This window comes from Octopus sinensis, linkage group LG17, assembly GCF_006345805.1.
Source record: "Octopus sinensis linkage group LG17, ASM634580v1, whole genome shotgun sequence".
Lineage (NCBI taxonomy): Eukaryota > Metazoa > Mollusca > Cephalopoda > Octopoda > Octopodidae > Octopus > Octopus sinensis.
The window spans coordinates 45,528,258-45,550,757 of NC_043013.1; the positions used below are offsets into that span (position 1 = coordinate 45,528,258).

The following is a 22,500-nucleotide window of genomic DNA, read 5'->3' on the forward strand; positions in this document are numbered from 1 at the left end:
TCCGACCATAAGTTTTCAGTTATTCGATTAACTAAACTATCAGACTTATTGAAATAGCATATAAGTTGTAGAATATTCCACCGGCATATTCCACTTCAAGTAGAATATTCCAGTTCAAGTAGTGTGTACGCACCTCTCTCTCTATGTACATAAATATAAATAAATACACACACACACATATACACACATACACGCACACATGTATGCATGTATATATATTTATATATAAATATAATAATTATTTGAGGGAATATTATTCCTAACTTACAGGGAAAAATTCAATTTAGAAATACTAAATCAAATTTCACAAAATGTAATATATATAAATACTAGGTGACATACCTGGTAATTCCTGGAAAAGCAGGGCTTATCTTTTGGTTCCATTCTCATAATTGTTTCGCTAATCCAATAACAACAATACAAAGTATGTAGCCCTTAAAACGGTTTTTGTATATTTACAGAAAATACCGAACTGTCTTACATAGGACATTGTTTTAAGGAAATCCCAATAAGTTATGAATACCCAAATTGTGAAGTCAGTTACAAAATAACATGAAATTAGTTACCCGATAGTAAGAATTCAAATAAAGTAGCCCTGAAAAGAAGTTTAATGCATTCCCAGAGTATACAGAACTAGGAGGAAATACCAATAAGGTATGTATACCAAAATCGTGAAGCATGTTGCGTAATAACAGGTTAATCGCATATGAGATAATAATAATTCAAAGTAAATAACTCTGAAAAGGGCTTTTGTGCATTCCCAGAGAATATAACCCTTAAGGATGCTAGTGTTGAAATAGATTTACAATGGATGTAGAAACAGATCTTCATTTAGTTTTACAGTAGACATACAAACAAATTTGCATATAGATTTTAAAATGAAATAACATGTAGATTATCATTACATTTTATTAAAGTTGCAGAGCTTCTTGGTAAACAACATTTTTGCTCTTTCCTCATGGGGCATAAATAAACAAATGACTAGTACTGCCGACTCTTGAGCATCCCACATAAAGTTGGCCTTGGGAGAAAACTGGTTCTGCAAGGTTCAGACCTACCACATCCAAGGACTGCCCCTGGGCCTTCTTGATGCTCTTTGTAAAGGTCAGTTTCAATGGGAATTGTACTGGAAAGGCATATCCGAGGGAAATTAATGGAATTCTAGGAATGAATACAAGCTCACCACTTGCTTTACCAGTCAAAATTGTTGTCTCCAAGACTGTTGGCATCATCTTCTTTATTATACGTCATGTGCCATTGCAAAGCTTTGGTGGATCAAGGCTTTGAAGCAGCATAACTGGTGTCCTAATCTTGAGGTACAAGTTGCGAGGTGGGAGGCTGGGTGGTATTAGACTATTCAAAAATTCAATTGGATAATTCACAGCTTCATCGATGTTGAGTACAGTGTCAACAGAATTGAAGATGTGACGCTCACCTGGCAACTGTTCCAGAAGTTTGATGTTCAAATCAATAACTGTCACATTCTTTGGAGCTAAAATGGCATGAGTTTTCAGCCAGTTGTGATCTGTAAACTGATTCCTTCTTAGTTTAGCTGGCCATTCTTATTTCTTTATTGCCCACAAGGGGCTAAACATAGAGGGGACAAACAAGGACAAAGGGATTAAGTCGATTATATCGACCCCAGTGCGTAACTGGTACTTAATTTATCGACCCTGAAAGGATGAAAAGCAAAGTCAATCTCGGCAGAATTTGAACTCAGAATGTAGCGACAGACGAAATACCGCTGAGCATTTTGCCTGTTGTGCTAACGATTCTGCCAGCTGGCCATCCTTTTTGCCAACCAAAGTGCCATTACAAACATCCAACAATTGCTTTGGAATGGTTCCATTTGCATCATCATCACCACTGTTGGTTGTGAGTCTCAGCTTTTGCACGCTGCTCCATATGTAGGACGACTTTATGCTGGCATTTACCTCATCAGCTCTTGCTCCCTTTGGAACCATGAGGGTTTATCTAAAGTCTCCTGCAAGCAAGACTGTGGCACCTCTCATGAGCCTGGTGTTGTGTCTCAGATCCTGAAGGGCCATGTCAAGAGCTTCAAAGGAAACCTTATGGCTCATTGTCGCCTCATCCCAGATGATCAACCTGCACTCACCCAGAAGTTTACCTTTTATAGAACCACGACTGATGTTGCAATTTGCCTTCTCTTTCTTGGACAGGTCCAAAGGGAGTTTGAAACAAGAATGAGTTGTGCAGCCACCACTTGGCAGAGTTGCAGCTATTCCACTTGATGCCATTGCTATGGCAATGCGTTTCATTTGGCACATTTTAGTCAGAAGAAGGTTGATGACAAATGTCTTGCCAGTTCCATCTGGAGCAACCAGAAAGAAAAGGCCTCCTTTTCACTTTCAATGTTCGAAATAATGGTCTTATAAACACCCAGTTGATCCTCCAGTTTGTGTTCATTATCAGCTATATATGCCATCATTTTTTCGATGTCATAGCTGATTTCTCACAGGTACTCAATTGTGAAATTGTTTACAGCCTGCTCCAGTTGAGGCAGATCAAGCGTGGCAATACCTCAACCTCCCAATAGCTTGCACTCGGGTGTCCAGATCAACTAATGCCTCATTGTAAATGGCATTATTGAACATGGCAATTTCCGCTGAGGTTTGCCTTTGAATCCTTTGTCAGATGTCCTCTGCCATGCTGCTTTTGTGAGTCATGCAACCGTTTGATGCACTGCAGGGTGATTAAAAGAAAATGAATGGGTTATTTCCCTTAGCTGTTAAAGGAAAATATATGGGTTATATGTGGACCCCTTCTAGGGGCCCTAACCATCCAATTATAGATTTTTATTAAATTTCAATGAGTCTAGTAAGAAACTGGATGTTAGTTTAACATGTTTGCAAAGTTTCATGAAAATTCATTAATGAGTGTCGACGGCAACTTGACACAAAGAGATATCCAAATAGACTTGGATTTATATATGTATAGATATATCTAGATGTATATAATTATATATATGTATACATCAGGCATGTGCTGTCAGTAATTACTCAGGGTAGGCAGTTGGTCACCTTTATGTAGTAAAGCACACAAAAAATAAGCAAAACACAGGTACGTGACTGAGTTGTAGGCAGATTTACTTCTGCCTTTATAGTATGCAAAGAAAACGTTGTAGGAATGTACACAGCACGAGTACTACAGCAGTACTATGTGTAGCTTAAATACTGAGATTGAAAAGCAGGGTCGAATTATGCCTAATTAATCTGCAAAAAAAAAGAAGATATTTTGCATTTTATGCATAGTAATCAGAATAGCCTTCATAATTTTATTGCCATGAAAGGAAAATGTCAATTTTTGCCCTGAAGAGATTTCTACCTTTTAAATGCATAATGCAATCTTAATTGCAAAATATCAATGAAAGTAAGGAATTGAAATGTATGTAGGCAATATGAAATTGACAATTATATAAATAAATTGATTTTTTTTTCTGTGTGCAAACCCTCCAATTTCTATATATTGTACTATTAAAATTCTGTTCTCTTATATCAAATGGATGAAAATGTTTATAACTACAACTGGTACATCATTAGTGCTAACACTAATATGAACACAAATTAATGAAACCCAAAGTATATTAATTGATATGGAGCTAAACCGGTGTTTGCTTGGATAATATTCATCCCTGTAAAAGAACTACCTCTTTCCATTCAAAACTTCATAAACACTCATTATATATGTATATACACATCTATATAACTCCAAGAAAGTTAGGAGTGTGAATCCAACCAACTAAGGGATAATATCTATCCAATATACTTCTGGTAGAATATCCAATTATTAATACACAAGTGTTTTTTATTGCATTGCAATTACATTACCTAGTGTATTAAATGGATGAAGGTAAATAGATATTTTACCATTAATTTATATCGCAAATAAGAAAATGGCAGAGAACAATAGGTGGTTCATCAACTTTTGGACATTAAAATGTTCACTTATTTATTTATTAAACTGATAATTATAATTAACAACATACATACATATAGCATAAATATTAATTCTTTAATATAAGTATCCTTGGGTAGGATAGGTATGTCCTTTAATGACGAGTCCAGACCCTCAAAATGAATACTGTTGGAAAAATGGAGTTCATAAAGATGGACTCGTCACTGAAGAACATACCTATCCCACCTGAGGATACTTATATTAAAGAATTAATATTTATGCTATATGTATGTATGTTGTTAATTATAATTATCAGTTTAATAAATAAATAAGTTAACATTTTAATGTCCAAAAGTTGATGAACCACCTATTGTTCTCCGCCATTTTCTTATTTGCGATATATATATATATATATATATATATATATAAAATGACCATTCCGAAATATAACAAGATATATATATATATATATATATATATATATATATATATATACCGGAGTAAACACATAAATGTGAAACAAGGTGGAAAAAAGAGTACGCAAATACCAGTGGTAGAGTAATATGCTTTATTTAAAGCAGCAGAAAATTCAACAAAACCTGTTACTCTGAGTTTCCCGTTGCCGTTCATCGGACAGTTTTTGCTAGCTAGCAAATGAACGGCAATGGGAAACTCAGAGTAACAGGTTTTGTTGAATTTTCTGCTGCTTTAAATAAAGTATATATATATATATATTATTCAAAACAGTTTGATTCTTCTGTTCCATGCAGCTAAAAGTTCTGCAGGCCACCAACAGAAGCCCATCTCTTGTTACTTCCTCATCCTGCTCTCTTCTACATTTCTCTATCTTCCTCAGCTCATGACTCACTGGCCATCCACCCTTCAATGCCACCCAATGTTTACAGTTGCAGTCTACCTTCCCACTCTTTCTTCTCCTGCTTTCCAGACAATCTTGTGCCCCACCTCACACCTCCATTCACACCATACCTTGTGGGTCCACCTGCACACTCCATCTCCACTATTTATCTCTATATACCTCATACTGTGCATTCTCTCCCTCTCTTCTGTACATGAACAGCCATGCAACACCTCTACAAGAACCTGCTCTGTCCCCAACCTTCTTGTCCTCTAGCATAAAGTCACTCTCTTTCCTCAGGCCTCGTTGTTTCGTGAGCTGCATGAAAATCTCAGCAGTGCTGTTGGCATGAAAAAGGCATCCAGCACATACTTATTTCTTTATTGCCCACAAGGGGCTAAACATAGAGGAGACAAACAAGGACAGACAAATGGATTAAGTCGATTACATCGACCCCAGTGTGTAACTGGTACTTAATTTATCGACCTTGAAAGGATGAAAGGCAAAGTCAACCTAGGTGGAATTTGAACTCGGAACGTAAAGACAGACGAAATACCTATTTCTTTACTACCCACAAGGGGCTAAACATAGAGGGGACAAACAAGGACAGACAAATGGATTAAGTCGATTACATCAACCCCAGTGCGTAACTGGTACTTAATTTATCGACCCCGAAAGGATGGAAAGCAAAGTCAACCTCAGCGGAATTTGAACTCGGAATGTAAAGACAGACGAAATACCTATTTCTTTATGACTCACAAGAGGCTAAACATAGAGGGGACAAACAAGGACAGACAAAGGGATTAAGTCAATTACATCGACCCCCAGTGCGTAACTGGTACTTAATTTATCGACCCCGAAAGGATGAAAAGCAAAGTCAACCTCGGCTAAACACAGAGGGGACAAACAAAGACAGACAAACAGATCAAGTCGATTACATCGACCCCCAGTGTGTAACTGGTACTTAATTTATCGACTCCGAAAGGATGAAAAGCAAAGTCAACCTCGGTGGAATTTGAACTCGGAACGTAAAGACAGACGAAATACCTATTTCTTTACTACCCACAAGGGGCTAAACACAGAGGGGACAAACAAGGACAGATAAATGGATCAAGTCGATTACATCGACCATAGTGCATTACTGGTACTTGATTTATCGACCCCGAAAGGATGAAAGGCAAAGTCGATCTCGGCGGAATTTGAACTCGGAGCGTAAAGACAGACGAAGTACCGCTAAGCATTTCGCCCGGCATGCTAGGTGTTAAGAAGAGCATCCAGAAACCATGCCAAAGCAGATACAGGAGCACAATGCTGTTTTTAGACTCTTCAAATCCTGATGAACTGTTCAGCAAGTGCCAGAGTGTCAACATGGTAAATGGATGTTAAATGATGATGATAATGACAATATACATATATATATATATTGGACCTATCCACCACAGCAGTATTGAAAGCGGTGCTGGTGCCATGTTGAAAGCACTGTAAAGTAGTTGGCATTAGAAAGGACATCCAGCCATAGAAACCATGCCAGTATAGACAATGGAGCCTGGTGTGGCTCCTGGCCTTACCACCTCTAGTCCAATCGTCCAACCCATGCAAGCATGGAAAAAGGATGTTAAATGATGATGATAATGATGATGATGATGATGATGATGATGATGATGATATTATATAAACCTACACATCTACATGATAAATATGGAACAGAGTTAAGCATATCAAACAAACATATATAAAAGCATGAATTTAGTTCTCAGATAAATCCTCTTTCTGCAACCTAAACTCATTGTATGCTTTGATAGCCAACTCCACCAATGGGACAGTAATAATAGCATGGTACTATTTTACATGTGCAACATGGTCTATGATTAGTCACTATTTTGAAAGAACTGAAATAGGAATTGGATGAAATGAATAGAAACTCATTTTGAGCTTGTCAATCATTTTGTCAAGATAAAAAATGCCACCAGAAAACTCAGTTGTGAAGTAAAAGACCTGACAAAGATGTATTAATTCTTTGGCATTCAAATCCCTTTATCAAACACAATGCCTGTTTATTCACATTGATTAGTATTAGTCATGTATTGCTTTGTAACTTTGAGATCTCAATGACATGGTTGTTTATTTTCAGAATAATATTCTAGGAAAAGTGCAAGAGGCTGGGCCAGTTTGAAGATACAACAGGACTGAATATTTCGGCTGGATATGGCCTGATTAAATGTGAAAGGGTCAAATACAGAATTTGGGTGTATAAGTGGAACATATTCCAATTAATTAAATTCAAGAAATAAAACCATAAAATGCTCTCAGTAAATAGTTAATGAATTAAGTGATGTGGAGCTGCAACACTAATGTACGTAGCTAATATGGAATAGGTGGAGGCACGTTTGTACAGAGACCATGTCTCACGTGAGTAGAGGAGCGATGACAGTACACATGCACGGTACACAGCAACTATTGTTTGCCTTGCGATGCCATGTTGGGACCAGACACGAGACTAAAGAGACCGGAAAGAATCAGTTGCTCTCTGCAGCCTGAAAGATATTTCCTCATCCAGGGTGCAAGAACGGCTGAGTGTGCTGCCCAGGTAGACAAACTTGTCAACTATCTTCAGAATTGTTCCTTCAACCAAGATAGCTGGTTCCAAATATGGATTTCCTGGTGCAGGAAATTACAACAGTCTTGTCCGTCTGAATGGGTGTCTCGTAAATGATGTCCTATCTGAATCTCAATGTGGCTTCCAATCTGGTAGAGGGACAATGGATATGATTTTCACAGCAAGACAGATGCAGAAGAAGTGCTATGAGCAGAATATGGATCTTGTCCAGGTATTGATTGATTTAACAAAGGCCTTTGATACTGTAAATAGGGCCTTTCTATGGAAAATACTTGGCAAACTTGGATGTCCGGATCACTTTGTATCTATAATTAAATCATTTCATGATTGGATGGAGGCTTGGGTCAATGCTGGTGGTGCCATGGCGGGACCCATTCCTGTAGAGAATGGTGTCAAGCAGGGTGACATCCTTGCCCCAACTCTCTTTTCTTTGTACTTTGCTGCTGTTTTTACTCATGCTTTTGCTAAGGTTAGCTCTCTGGGAATATATGTCAGATATTGATCTTCTGGCCGCCTCTTTAATCTTCGCCGATTTTCTGCCAATTCAAAGGTTTCCCAGTCTATTATTCGTGACCTCCTTTATGCAGATGACTGTGACTTAGTCACTCATACAGTGGATGACATGCAAATACTCATGAATTGCATTTCTGCTTCTTGCAGGGCATTTGGATTCAGCATTAGCCTGGACAAGACTGTTGTAATATATATATATATATATATATACATACACACACACACACATCAAAAGTATGTGTTATAATACTATTCCACATATACAAACACAGCCATACCAACAATCCAACATACCTACATCATTAGCTGTCTTACAGATACTATTATGGTTTTGACACTTGGGCAGTACTACTCAATCCAATGGTGTCAACAGCACTAAAATAAGTGTTGTCTGGGAACAAACATAACAAAGAAACCATAACTTTCAAGCACATTTACCCTACATACAACAGTATCGGTAGCTAAATTCATTAAGTAAATCAATAACCAACTCCTAGATATGTAACTAAGCAGAAACCAAACATTTAAGTCATACATATTATTCCCCACTGTCTTCCAGGATCTTTTCGGTTTGAATGGCAGTTTTTTCTAGCGGTGTCATGTGAAATTGTCACCCATAATTATGACCCTAGTATCGATCTATTGCATTTCAATCTGTTTTAGGGTTAGGGATAGTTAGGGTTAGGGTTAGTTAGGGGTGGGGGGAAGGGTATTTTTTTTCTTCACAAATGTAAATAAACCCAATCTGTTTCTTAAACGAGGGATATATTCATACTGCACAGAATGTTTTTTACATCAACAGAGGTCATTGATTGGTTGAAATTGCAGAAATTGAAGAAAAAACCCCACAAATATCTTACAAACTATAGAATTTTCTCAATAAAACCAAGAGAAAAAGATGTTTTATAAACACATTCTACCAGTATATGAAGTTTAAAATTTTTAAGTTACCCAGAAATTATGTTAAAAACTACCGTTCAAACCGAAAAGATCCGTCTTCCATAATTTAATATAAAAGTGAAAACTTAATAACAACATTCGTTCAATCTAAATATAGGAAATATTAAACACTAACTTTAAAATTAAACTACAACAAAGAAACACATAAATCTATGTATATCTGTATTGGTATTAATAGTAAACCTATAGTAACTACATTATATACTAAACAGCGACCGATATTTAAGTCATGCAAATAATAATCCCACCAGTCTTCCATAGTTACTACTATAATAAAAAAAGTGAAAGTTTTATTTCAATTCTCTCCAAAACAAAACATGATTGAATTTAAATTTAACATAGAGTATCTTTTCCATTGTGCCTCAGTTTTATGAATGTTTCATTTTTCTCTCTTTTATCTTTCTCTCCCCCTCCTTATCCCACCACTTATGTCTCTTAAAAACTATTTCTTTTCCACCCACACACTCAAATCATTCATAAAAATATTTATTTATATACAACAAAGGCATACTAATAGACCATGGGTGTGCACAGCTCCTCTTGTAAGACGATCCACAAATAATTGCATATGACTTGGAAAACCAAACTAGTTTACAATCTTATGAAGGTTTTATAACCAAAATATGGAAATAACATTAACTTGTAAAAGGGAAATAAATATGTAGAAATGTGCATGTGTGTATGTACATGTAATATATATATATATATAGAAGAGAGGTTGTGTGCTGTCTGTCTCCTACGATTTAGATTCCTAACTACTCCCACATTTTGCGATGCAGTTTAACCAAAACCGGGTATCTTATAGTCGTGATTCCTATCGAGCCCTTCTGGGTATTAGCACACGTCTACAATGAGTCTACGATTTAAAAAAAATTTACTATCAATTTTTCCCATTTTTAATGCATTTTAGGCATATATAAGGGAAGTAACTCTCTAAAAACTTATTAAATCTCAGAACGTAAAAAGCTACAGTAACACCCCCACTTTGTGGTTAGCCATATTGAGATGGCTATTATACTTTACATCTCTAATAATGCTTATATAGTTATTTCCCTTACAAACCCGAGCAACGCCGGGCGATACTGCTAGTATATATATATTTTATAATTAGGGTTCAGCAAAGATTTGCTTTACCACATACCGAAGTTTAGAAATAGCAGCCAAAAGACCTTAGCTATTTCCTCTACTCTGTTTTCGAATACTTTGTATTTTGAGAGTCGCTTTTTAAAGTAGAGGAAATAGCTAAGGTTTTTTTGGCTGTTATTTCTAAACTTCGGTATGTGGTAAAGCAAATCTTTGCTGAACCCTAATTATAAAATATTACTTAAGTTTACCGAGAAATGGTCCTTTTTCATGCCGAATTCTACTTGGTGAAATTATTGATTACTAGTTAATTAATTAATTTTACCCTTCGTTATTATTGATTATATTATATATATATATATATATATATATATATACACACACACACACACAAACATACACACAGAGAAAATATTAGGAGTTTTCATCATCATCATCGTTTAACGTCCGCTTTCCATGCAAGCATGGGTTGGACGGTTCAACTGGGATCTGGGGACCCCGAAGGCTGCACCAAGCCAGTCAGATCTGGCAGTGTTTCTACAGCTGGATGCCCTTCCTAACGCCAACCACTCCGAGAGTGTAGTGGGTGATTTTATGTGCCACCGACACAGGTGCCAGACGAGGCTGGCGAACGGCCACGCTCAAATGGTGTTTTTTATGTGCCACCGACACAGGTGCCAGACGAGGCTGGCGGACGGCCATGCTCGGATGGTGTTTTTTATGTGCCACCGACACAGGTGCCAGACGAGGCTGGCGAACGGCCACGCTCAAATGGTGTTTTTTATGTGCCACCGACACAGGTGCCAGACGAGGCTGGCGGACGGCCACGCTCGGATGGTGTTTTTTATGTGCCACCGACACAGGTGCCAGACGAGGCTGGCGGACGGCCATGCTCGGATGGTGTTTTTTATGTGCCACCGACACAGGTGCCAGACGAGGCTGGCGGACGGCCATGCTCGGATGGTGTTTTTTATGTGCCACCGACACAGGTGCCAGACGAGGCTGGCGAATGGCCACAATCGGATGGTGTTTGTTACGTGCCCACAGCACGGAGGCCGGTCGATGCGGTACTGGCTACGGCCACGTTCGGATGGTTTTCTTATGTGCCACCAGCACTGGTACCACAAAGATACAAATTCCATTGATGTTCATCTATTTTGATTTGGTTTGATTTTCACTTGCCTCAACAGGTCTTCACAAGTGTCCCAAGAAGGAAGGTATGCACAGGTGGACTGGCTACGTCCCAGGTAGGGGCCACGGGTTATATATATATAAGGAGTTTTCATCAACCAACTTAAAATAATAGATATATACTATGAGTGCTGTGTTTGGTTTACACCAGTCTCACTCCTCCCTCTCTGATGATGGGTTACTCAGCCAATGGAATCCTCACTTGATATGATGGTTCACATGCTTGGTTATTCTAGAAACAGCTGTAAGAGACTCTGTATACTCTGTTACTCTCTGTTACTTGTTTCAGTCATTTGACTGCGGCCATGCTGGAGTACCGCCTTTAATCAAGCAACTCGACCCCGGGACTTATTCTTTGTAAGCCCAGTACTTATTCTATCGGTCTCTTTTGCCGAACTGCTAAGTAACGGGGACATAAACACACCAGCATCGGTTGTCAAGCAAAGCTAGTGGGACAAACACAGACACACAAACATACATGCACACACATATATATATACATATATACGACGGGCTTCTTTCAGTTTCCGTCTACCAAATCCACTCACAAGGCTTTGGTCGGCCCAAGGCTATAGCAGAAGACACTTGCCCAAAGTGCCACGCAGTGGGACTGAACCTGGGACCATGTGGTTGGTAAGCAAGCTACTTACCACACAGCCATTCCTGCGCCTATATGCATATATCATCAAATAGCGAAAAGGAATCACCAATGGTTGACTGAAAATGGGATCAAAAAGCTTCCTTGGCCGAGCCAATCTCCTGACATGAACCCAATTGAAAATCTTTGGAGTATACTAGATATAACAGTACGAAAAACTCGACAGAAACCTAAATCTAAAGATGAATTGTTTCGATTGTTGCGTGAAAAGTGGGCAGAAATTCCACAAGAGACAATCACAAAGCTCATCAGTTCAATGCCAAAAAGACATTCTGAACTAAAAACTGCAAACGGAATGTCAACTAAATACTAAAGTATGTAGTCCTACCTGTTTATTACATTTCAATTGTTCACTTTGTGTATTAAGTAAAAGATTTTGAAAATTAAAAGTGTCTCTTTACTTCCTTCATGTCTGTTTGTGTGTGTGTGTGTGTGTTCCTCATGTATATACAGTTTCACTCTTACATAACTAAAATAACTTTAAGATATATTGATTTTATAAATTACAATATAACTTTCTCATACCTCTGTTTATATTTTATCTAATACTAGCAGTATCGCCCGGCGTTGCTCGGGTTTGTAAGGGAAATAACTATATAAGCATTTTTAGAGAGTTACTTCCTTTATAGATGCCAATTCGGGCTTTCTTAGCCATTTTTGTTTTGGTGTCTTCAAGCCATGAAGTCGTTGTTCTAAAAGAACGCTGGTCTCCTTGACAACGCATTACAACGTTGATTTCCTTAAACTCCCTTCCCCACAGCTTCACGATGGAGGGAAGAAGGGGGAGAAGCAAACACAGGTGCAGGTGTTTGAGCGTGGACGCCAACTCCGCCGCCATCGACACACGAAAAATTATGCATTAAAATGGAATAAAAAATGATGTTAAATTATTTTTTAAATCGTAGACTCATCGTAGACGCGCGCTAATACTCAGACGGGCTCGATATTAATCACGACTATAAGATACCCGAATTTGGTTAAACTGCACCGCAAAATGTGGGAGGAGTTAGGAATCTAATAATAATAATAATAATTGATTCTTGTGTATGCATATACATGCATATACATTTAAGTGTAGGTATATGTATTTATGTATATGTATGTATATGTATAAGTATGTATATGTATATGTATAAGTATGTATATGTGTGTGTATTTATATTCATTTATTTATATTTATAACTTAACCTCATGTACTTTCTAAAAATCTCTGATGAAGCCTAGAGAAACACCCAAGTACCTTAATTTCATTTACTAATTACTTCAGTCTACTGGAGGGATAAAGGTAGAATAAAGTATTTTTACCTCTTGGCTGAAACAGCTGTAAGATATTTTCCCAATTTCTATTGGTCTATGTTATATATTTTAATAATTACTGATATTTTTATATATCATATATGTAAAGCATAATATGTTATACATGTATGTATATTGTTGTAATTGTCCTTTTAGTAAATAAATAAATTGACATAATATAATGTCTAAAAGTTGATGAATGCCACCTCTTGATCCACTCCATTTTTTTTATTGTTCTCTCTATGTATGTGTGTGTGTGTGTGTGTGTGTGTGTGTTTATGTGTATGTGTTTGTCCCTCCACCATCACTTGATGTGTTTACGTCGCCATAACTTAGCAGTTCGACAAAAGAGAGCAATAAAATAAGTACTAGGCTCACAAAGAATAAGTTATGGTGTCAATTTGCTTGACTTTTAGCCAGTGCTCCAGCATACACACAGTCAAATGACTGAAACAAATAATGGAATAAAGAATATATATTACACACATGCACACACACATTATTATTATTATTGTTGTTATTATTTTTATTATTATTATTATTGTTGTTGTTGTTATTGTTATTATTATTATTATTATTATTGTTATTATTGTTATTATTATTATTATTATTATTATTATTATTATTATTGTTATTATTATTATCTTTATTATTATTATTATTATTGTTGTTGTTGTTGTTATTATTATTATCATTATTATTATTGTTATTGTTATTATTATTATTATTATTATTATTATTATTGTTATTATTATTATTATTATTATTATTATTATTATTATTATTATTATTATTATTACTATTATTATTATGATGATGATGATGATGATTAAAGCTGAAAAATATTTCAGAAACTGTTACTCAGAGTTTCATGTTTCATCATACACTTGTAATACAGATTAGGAATGGAAATTTATGAATTGTGAGTATATTCATAAATATACTCCCATGCACCAAATGGCAATTGCTAAAAAAGCATTCGTGAAGTAAAATCATGCAGCAACACCGAATGGCGGTGCCCCAGCATGGCCACAGCTCGTGAGCTGAAACTAGATGAAATGAAATGAAAGGAAATGATATATAATCTTTTATGGATACCAGTTCAATGAACAGGCATTTCAATCTGATTAGGTCACTGATTTTAAGAAAATAATGACATATAATTGGATACAGGTGAGGATTGAGCACAGTAGAGAAATAGATATGTAGGTCCAGGTGTGGTTGTGTGGTAATAAGCTTGCTTTGTAACCAAATGGTTCCAGGTTCAGTTCCACTGTACAGCACCTTGGGAAAATGTCTTCTTCTACAGCCTGAGGCCAACCGAAGTCTTGTGAGTGGATTTGGTAGACAGAAACTGAAAGAAGCTCATTATATATATATATATGGAGAGCTTTATTTCTTTTACTACCCACAAGGGGCCAAACACAGAGGGGACAATCAAGGACAGACAAACGGATTAAGTCGATTACATCGACCCCAGTGTGTAACTGATACTTAATTTATCGACCCCGAAAGGATGAAAGGCAAAGTTGACCTCGGCGGAATTTGAACTCAGAACGTAACAGCAGACGAAATACGGCTACGCATTTCGCCCGGCGTGCTAACGTTTCTGCCAGCTCGCCGCCTTGGAGAGCTTTAAACCATCTTTTATATCTATTATACACTGATGTAAGAACAGGTCATTTATAAAGCTTGAAACATGTGTACCGCGACATCCTTTGTGTTCTGTTTTTGATTTTATTTGATATATACCCTCTCACCTCTGCCACTAGCTGGCATATATACAGGTGCTTACACTTATCAAGTATTCACCCTAAATTTGCAGTACCTATATGTATGTGTGTGTGTGTGTGTGTTTGTCTGACACCACCACTAATAACTGGTGTTTGCATGCTTACATCCCTGTAACTTAGTGGTTTGACAAAAAGAAACTGTTAAAGTACCATGCCTTAAAAAAATTAAGTAGTGGGGGTTGATTCTTCGAGGTGGAGCCCCAGCATGACCGCAGTCAAATGACTGAAAGAAGTAAAAGATAAAAGATTATACTAAGTAGAGCAGACTACTGCAGTGAGTGCCCCAGATTGAAAACGAGCACAACAGACATGGGTCTATCAGACATCTGAGAACCTCAGAGTCATGTTACCTTGTTTGTTAGTATAATTGTTACAGTTGTTAAGTGCACAACCTTCGCACTGGTCAAAAGTGATAACCATCCCACTGGTAAACATCCAATGTTATAATTGCCTGAAGGCAGCGAGCTGGCAGAAACGTTGGCATGCCAGGCGAGATGCTTAGCGGTATTTCATCTGCCTTTACGTTCTGAGTTCAAATTTCGCCGAGGTCGACTTTACCTATCTTCCTTTCGGGGTTGATAAATTAAGTACCAGTTACATACTGGAGTCGATGTAATCGACTTAATATCTAAGTCTGTCCTTGTTTGTCTCCTCTATGTTTAACCCCTTGTGGGTAATAAAGAAATAAGTATTTCGTCTGCAGTTACGTTCTGAGTTCAAATTCCTCCGAGGTCGACTTTACCTTACATCCTTTCGGGGTCGATAAATTAAGTACCAGTTACACACTGGGGTCAATGTAATCGACTTAATATCTAAGTCTGTCCTTGTTTGTCTCCTCTATGTTTAGCCCCTTGTGGGTAATAAAGAAATAGGTATTTCGTCTGCCGTTAAGTTCTGAGTTCAAATTCCGCCAAGGTCGACTTTGACTTAATCCGTTTGTCCCCTCTGTGTTTAGCCCCTTGTGGGGTAGTAAAGAAATAGTTATATTGCCTGAAGGAATGAATCCATGAAGATAATCTACCTGATGCCCTTGGATAGTACAAACTGCACTGTAATCACCCTAGGAATATGGACTGTGATCTTAAGGGACATGGGATTTGTAGAAATGTGTGTAGTGATGCATTAAATGTTTATATATTCCATCCAAGGATTATTGTTATTATAATTATATATTTCTTTATTGCCCACAAGGGGCTAGACACAGAGGGAACAAACAAGGACAGACAAACGGATTAAGTCGATTACATTGACCCCAGTGCGTAACTGGTACTTAATTTATTGACCCTGAAAGGATGAAAGGCAAAGTCGACCTCGGCAGAATTTGAACTCAGAACGTAGCGGCAAACAAAATACCTATTTCTTTACTACCCACAAGGGGCTAAACACAGAGGGGACAAACAAGGACAGACAAACGGATTAAGTCGATTACATCGACCCCAGTGCGTAACTGGTACTTAATTTATCGACCCCGAAAGGATGAAAGGCAAAGTCGACCATGGCAGAATTTGAACTCAGTACGTAACAGCAGACGAAATACGGCTAGGCATTTCGCCCAGTGTGCCAGCTCGCCGCCTTTTGTTATTGTTATTATTACTATATTTATGCTACATTACAAGGGGGTACCAAAAAGAAACCAGAATTTCGCAATATTATCTTATTCACTTAGTTTTACATGTTTGCACATTTATTGGCCTGAAAGTATTCTCCATTTGAAGCAATGCGTTGGTCTTAGCATGTTTTCCAATGTTCAAAGAAGCAGTCCTGGAATTCTTACAAAGTGATGCCTTTTAACACCACTGTGGTTTTTTTTCTTCACCTCTTTCACATCTGCAAAACGTTTTCCTTTAAGGACTCTTTTCATACAGGTGAGCAAAATCAATTCGATGACTGGCATCCGTGCTAGCGGGGTGCAAAGAGCACCATACGAGTGTGATAGTTGACAGAGCAGCCATTCGAGTATGATCATTACCAGCGTTGTCTTACTGACACTTATGCCTGTGCTTGTAGGGTGCCAAGAGCACCATCCGAGTGTGATCGTTGCAAGAACAGCCAACTGGCTTCCGTACCCGTGGCACGTAAGAGGGCACCATTCGAGCGTGATCCTTACCAACATCGCTTCACTGGCACCTGTGTCGGTAGCACATGTAAAAAGATTCGAGTGAGGTCGTTGCCAGTGATGCCTGACTGGCCCCCGTGCTGGTGGTATGTAAAAAGCACCCACTACACTCTCGGAGTGGTTGGCATTAGGAAGGGCATCCAGCTGTAGAAACTACCAGATCAAGATTGGAGCCTGGTGCAGCCATCTGGTTCGCCAGCCCTCAGTCAACATCGTCCAACCCATGCTAGCATGGAAAGCGGACGTTAAATGATGATGATGATGATGAGGTGAGCAAAAAAAAAAAACTCACTGGGAGCAAGATTGGGTAAATAGGGAGGGTGGGTAAGCATGGTCTTGCCATTTTTGGTCAAAAATTGGCTCACACTGAAGGCGGTCTATGCAGGAGCATTGTTGTGATGAAACCACCACTTTCCACTTTGACACAGGTCGGGTCATTTTCATCTCACTGAGTCTTGCAAATTCTTCAGAACAGCCAAGTAAAATGTCTGGTTAACAGTTTGACCAGAAGGAACAAATTTTCCTTTCGCATTGATGAAACAAATCACCGTTGTCTTGACATTGGACTTCATGTGACACACTTTTCGAGGGTGTGGTGACATCAAATGCTTCCATTAATTTGATTGCTGCTTTGTTTCCGGGTTGTAGCTGTAGCACCAGTTTTTGTCCCCACTGATGACTTTTGAAAAACATCCAGATCAACTTTCAGCTGTTCTTTCAGTTCCTGACACGTATTTAGTTGTGACTGCTTTTAATCTTCCGTGATCAAGCGAGGCACAAATTTTATTGCAACTCCTTTCATTTGCAATTCCTTGCTCGAAATTCATTGGCAGGAGCTCCAGGACGCACCAATCATATCAACAAGTTCCTCAATTGTTTGCCTAAGATAAGTTCATGAATTTTCATGATGCTTTCATTCGTTCAGGAGGTCGATGGTCACCTTGAACAAAGTTGGTTTTCAAGCGACAAGTAATAATTCCTAATGCATGAAAACCATTCATAAACTTGTGTTTTGTATATAGCAACTTCCTTGTAAGCTGTTTGAAGCATGATAACTGTTTCAGCTGCCCTTTTCCCTAGTAGAAAGCAGAATTTCCCCTATTCTGGCAGAATTCCCCGGTAATCTGACAGAATCATTAGCACGCTGGGTGAAATGGTTAGCAGTATTTCGTCTGCTGTTACGTTCTGAGTTCAAATTCTGCTGAGGTCGACATTGCCTTTCATCTTTTCAGGGTCGATAAATTAAGTACCAGTTACGCACTGGGGTCAATGTAATCGACTTAATTCCTTTGTCTGTCCTTGTTTGTCCCCTCTATGTTTTAGCCCCTTGTGGGCAATAAAAAAATAAGAAAGCAGAATTACTCGGAAGCACACTGTCCTTCATGTCAGTCATCGCAAAAATCAATGAACAGGGAGATGCTCTGCAAAACAAAGACGCACCATGTGGCAGTACGACTACAATCGATGACGCCAGTCAGCAGACTGATGCCTGAGGGTCACATCAAGTGGCTACTAGCAGTGGAAACCTGAAATACTACGGGCTTGTCCCACAGAGAACATTTCCAGTTACTTTTGGGTACCCCCTTGTATATTGGTACAGCTTGATGCAATCCCAAAAACTGGTTTGCTAGTCAGCATCATTAGACTTTGGCTGGCATAATGAAATAGGAGCTTCATTTGCATATTCAAAACATTTCCCATAGGCAAGTGAAATTGAAATCAAATTCAATGACTGGCATCCATGTAAGTGGAGCGCAAAGAGTACCATACGAGCGTGATCATTGCCAGAGCAACAAGCTGCCCTCCGTGCCAGTAGCATGTAAAAAAACACCATTTGAGTGTGATTGTTACCTGTGTCGCCTTACTGGCACTTGTGCTGGTGGCACGTGAAAAAACATTCGAGTGAGGTCGTTGCCAGTGCCGCTGGACTGACTCCTGTGCAAGTAGCACATAAAAAGCACCATTTGAATGTGGCCGTTGCCAGTACCACCTGACTGGCCCTCGTGCCAGTGGCACGTAAAAGCACCCACTACACTCTCAGAGTGGTTGGCGTTAGGAAGGGCATCCAGCTGTAGAAACTCTGCCAGATCAAGATTGGTGCCTGGTGCAGCCATCTGGTTTGCTAGACCTCAGTCAAATCGTCCAACCCATGCTAGCATGGAAAGCGGACGTTAAACAATGATGATGATGATATATACAGTATATATAGCATTAGGTATGACCTTTGTGTTAGGAAGGGCATCTAGTCATAGAAACCAAGCCAAATCAGGTTGGAACCTGGTGCAGCTGTCCAGCTCTAATCAAACTGTCCAAACTATGCCAGTATGTTAAACGATGATGATGATACATACATATAAATAATATATATATATATATATACACACACACATACATGTATGTATGTATGTATATCTACATACATTTTTGTTAAGGTGCTGTAAGGTTGAAGCCATCATGTACATTGATACCTTGATCACCAATGGACGAATATAACTTCAGAAATCTGTTTTCCTTAGTTCTTCCTTTATTCAGCTTTTATTTATTACTTTTGTTGACTGTCATGCATACACATAGACGCACACACACATACGTATATGTATGCATATGTGTATGTATAGATATATGTATGTGTATGCGTGTGTGTATGTTTCTTTTTTGCACTTGCAGAGTCTAGAAGAACGGGTAGAGCCCCCATGATACTTGCTGGGTCTCCGAGGCTGGTTGAGATTAATACTGTTAAGGTTACGTTTAAAGCGTCGCAAATCAACATCTGCAGGAAAAGACATGAGCAGATTCCAGAAGGCCGCGACGTTCTGGGGGGCACGAAGCATTTAGCATGGGGGTAAGCGCGGGGAAGGGTGATTAGATGCCCCAAGTGTGCCGATGGGCGCAGAGACGAGTGGGACGGGGTAACTGAGTGGTGGAGCTACAAAGAGGCTTTTATTGTAGCAACAGCAAAAGATAGAGGAGGTAACATGTCTGTGGACCAGAGGCTGGAGTGTGTCCGTTAGTGACGTATGCATGCATACCTACATACGTAAATACGTATGCATACGCACACACATATGTATGCCTATGCACACCAAACATGCATACACACATATGCTTGCATGCATGCATGCATGCATACGTACTTACATAATGCATTCATGCATAGATTCAAGAGAAGAAATATCGACAAGCATGATGAAATAAACCGGTCTAAAACCGTTTTTATTTTCGTCCTATTTCTTTCTTTCTAGGAATTTATCGTCAAGTACGTTTCATTTTTCACTTTCAGCTTTTGAATTTTAGTAAATAAGAATTTGGAGAAAAATATTTTAAAATATGTATTTTAATGTCACATCAAAAATACTTATTATTGTTGTTTTCATCGTATATTTCCATAGATACTTCGCATAGCAGTATGTACACTGCACTCACATGTGCATGTACTTCTACATACACGCACGCGCGCAAGAAATAATTACGCATACATACATGTACATATAATTATACAATCACACACACACACACACACACATACACATGTATTTGTGTATGTATACATACATACGATGCTATCCATCTGTCAATTATTGGTTGATAAAGCAAAACATCGGGAGTATTAATTATTAATTACAGAAACGAAACACGAACATAAATATGTTTGTTAAATATCGCAAAGAATATTTTTTAATTGTTTATACGAAAAGTGTGTGTTTGTGGTTGTTATGATTCTGTTTGTGAGTGTAAGTGTCGTGTGTGAGTGTCTGTGTGGTTGTGAGCGGCCCCTCTATGAGTGAGTGTGTCTATGGTTGTGGGAGAGGCAGAGCAGCAGTGCATGCTGGGTAGACTCAGCTGTGATGTAAACAGTTAGGTACAGGGTAAGTTGTTTTCCTTTTCACTAGCTGCCATTTTGCTGATAGACCGCTCCAATCGTGATGTCCACCAGTCAGCAAGTTTCAGATAACGATGCCTGGGCATTGTTGGCGCTGAAAAGTGCGCCATCCAGTCCGTCAAAAGTAAATTGGAACCCAGAGCCGGAAGGACCAGTTTTGGCCCGGCTTGAAGGCCGTGACTTTGAGTATACGATGCGGCAAACACGGATCGTCATCGGTCGGAACAGCAGCAAAGGCGAGGTGAACATCAACGTTGGTCACTCCAGCTTTATATCGAGGAAACATCTCGAGCTTTGTTATGAACCACCGAACTTTTTTATGAAGTGTTCAGGCAAGAACGGAGTCTTTGTTGACGGCATATTCCAGCGGAAAGGCCTCTCGCCTTTACAACTACCCAAAACGTAAGTAAATATACCGCAATCAAAGTGAGAAACGAGAGGGATGAAGAGAGAGAGAGAGAGACAGAGATAGATAGAGAGAGAGAGAAAGAAAGAAAGAATGAGAGTGTGTGAAGGGGAGAGAAAGAGAGAGAGAGAGATGCATGACTACAGATTAGGCATTAAGTGGGGGATCAAGTTTATATTTATTTTGTTTCATGACAAACTTCCTTTCACCAGTTAATATCTTAGATTCTTAGTAAACATCCATGCTTAAGCTGTTTATCACCACAATACCTTAACCTACTCTTTCCCTCTGTTTATATGTATTTATACACCTCTCCATTCTTATATATAATACTTATGCCTGCCCCCATGCTGTGCATACAGAAATTCCTTTCAGACAATATATATTCTAGCATGTGTGACTACAGTGTTGTTATTATTTATTATTATTCAGCAAATCCAACCCAAAGTAATTCAACAATGGGATCCATGTTTTAATTTATTGGCCAAGCTTTCTTAAATTTAGTGTTTTCCCCATTTGCCATTTTATTATATATGTTAGTAGATATCGTCAATTAATTATTTTCGTTTTTGTTCCTTCTGATTTATGCTTATATATATATATACTCAATGCCGGTCGTGCTTAATATATCCATATACGGTTAACAGTGTTGCAGTCTGCATGGTCAGAAATTAGGGCAACCACATTTCAATGTGTCCCCTCGTTAACCAAACAAGTCCTTCAAGAACCGGCGAAATTTCGTTTAAAACCGACTGCGAGAAATTGATGAAGCAACCGAATAAAACTCTTCATTTTTGTATCCCAGTCATTATTAGAATACAATTGATATCTTCGGAATTAATTAATTAGAAAAAAAGCAAAAAAAATACTCATATAAACGTTCAATAATAATTTAATTACCGAGAATGTAATGTACATACATTAGTCACATGTATGTCGGTTTCTATTCATACACACACACACACACATACATACACACATATATACACTCACTCGCTCGCATATATTTGTGTGTATATGGTAAGGAATCTGCTAAATAAGAATCGTTTTTCGATTGATTTTTTTTCCTTCCTAGTATGTAAAAAAATAACAAAAGCGTGGTGTGTCTAATAATGGTCGGGTGTATTTTATTTCATTTGTGATGTTAGTAGTGCGTGGAGTGGTGGTTTTATTTAGTGGGAAAGAAGAATAGTGAATAGTCACAGCGAATTGAGTG

The 22,500-nt window shown here is 38.3% G+C and overlaps 1 protein-coding gene and 1 long non-coding RNA gene across 3 annotated transcripts in view; both read left to right on the forward strand.

Annotated features, from left to right (window-relative positions):
• Nucleotides 1–4,199: 4,199 nt before the first annotated feature.
• LOC118766789 lies at nucleotides 4,200–20,402 on the forward strand. Its single transcript, XR_005002705.1, has 3 exons — nucleotides 4,200–4,213; nucleotides 5,696–5,700; nucleotides 20,256–20,402. It is a non-coding gene; the product is annotated as an uncharacterized LOC118766789 (long non-coding RNA).
• A 365-nt stretch (nucleotides 20,403–20,767) lies between these two features.
• Nucleotides 20,768–22,500, forward strand: part of LOC115220838 (forkhead box protein K2) — a 132,474-nt gene continuing 130,741 nt past the window's right edge. The window contains exon 1 of one of the 2 annotated variants that reach the window (XM_029791017.2): nucleotides 20,768–21,280. In XM_029791017.2, coding sequence (XP_029646877.1) covers nucleotides 20,922–21,280 — 359 coding nt within the window. In that variant the 5' untranslated portion in view covers nucleotides 20,768–20,921. The remainder of the gene's footprint in view (nucleotides 21,281–22,500) is intronic. The other variant, XM_029791018.2, reaches the window with a different exon arrangement.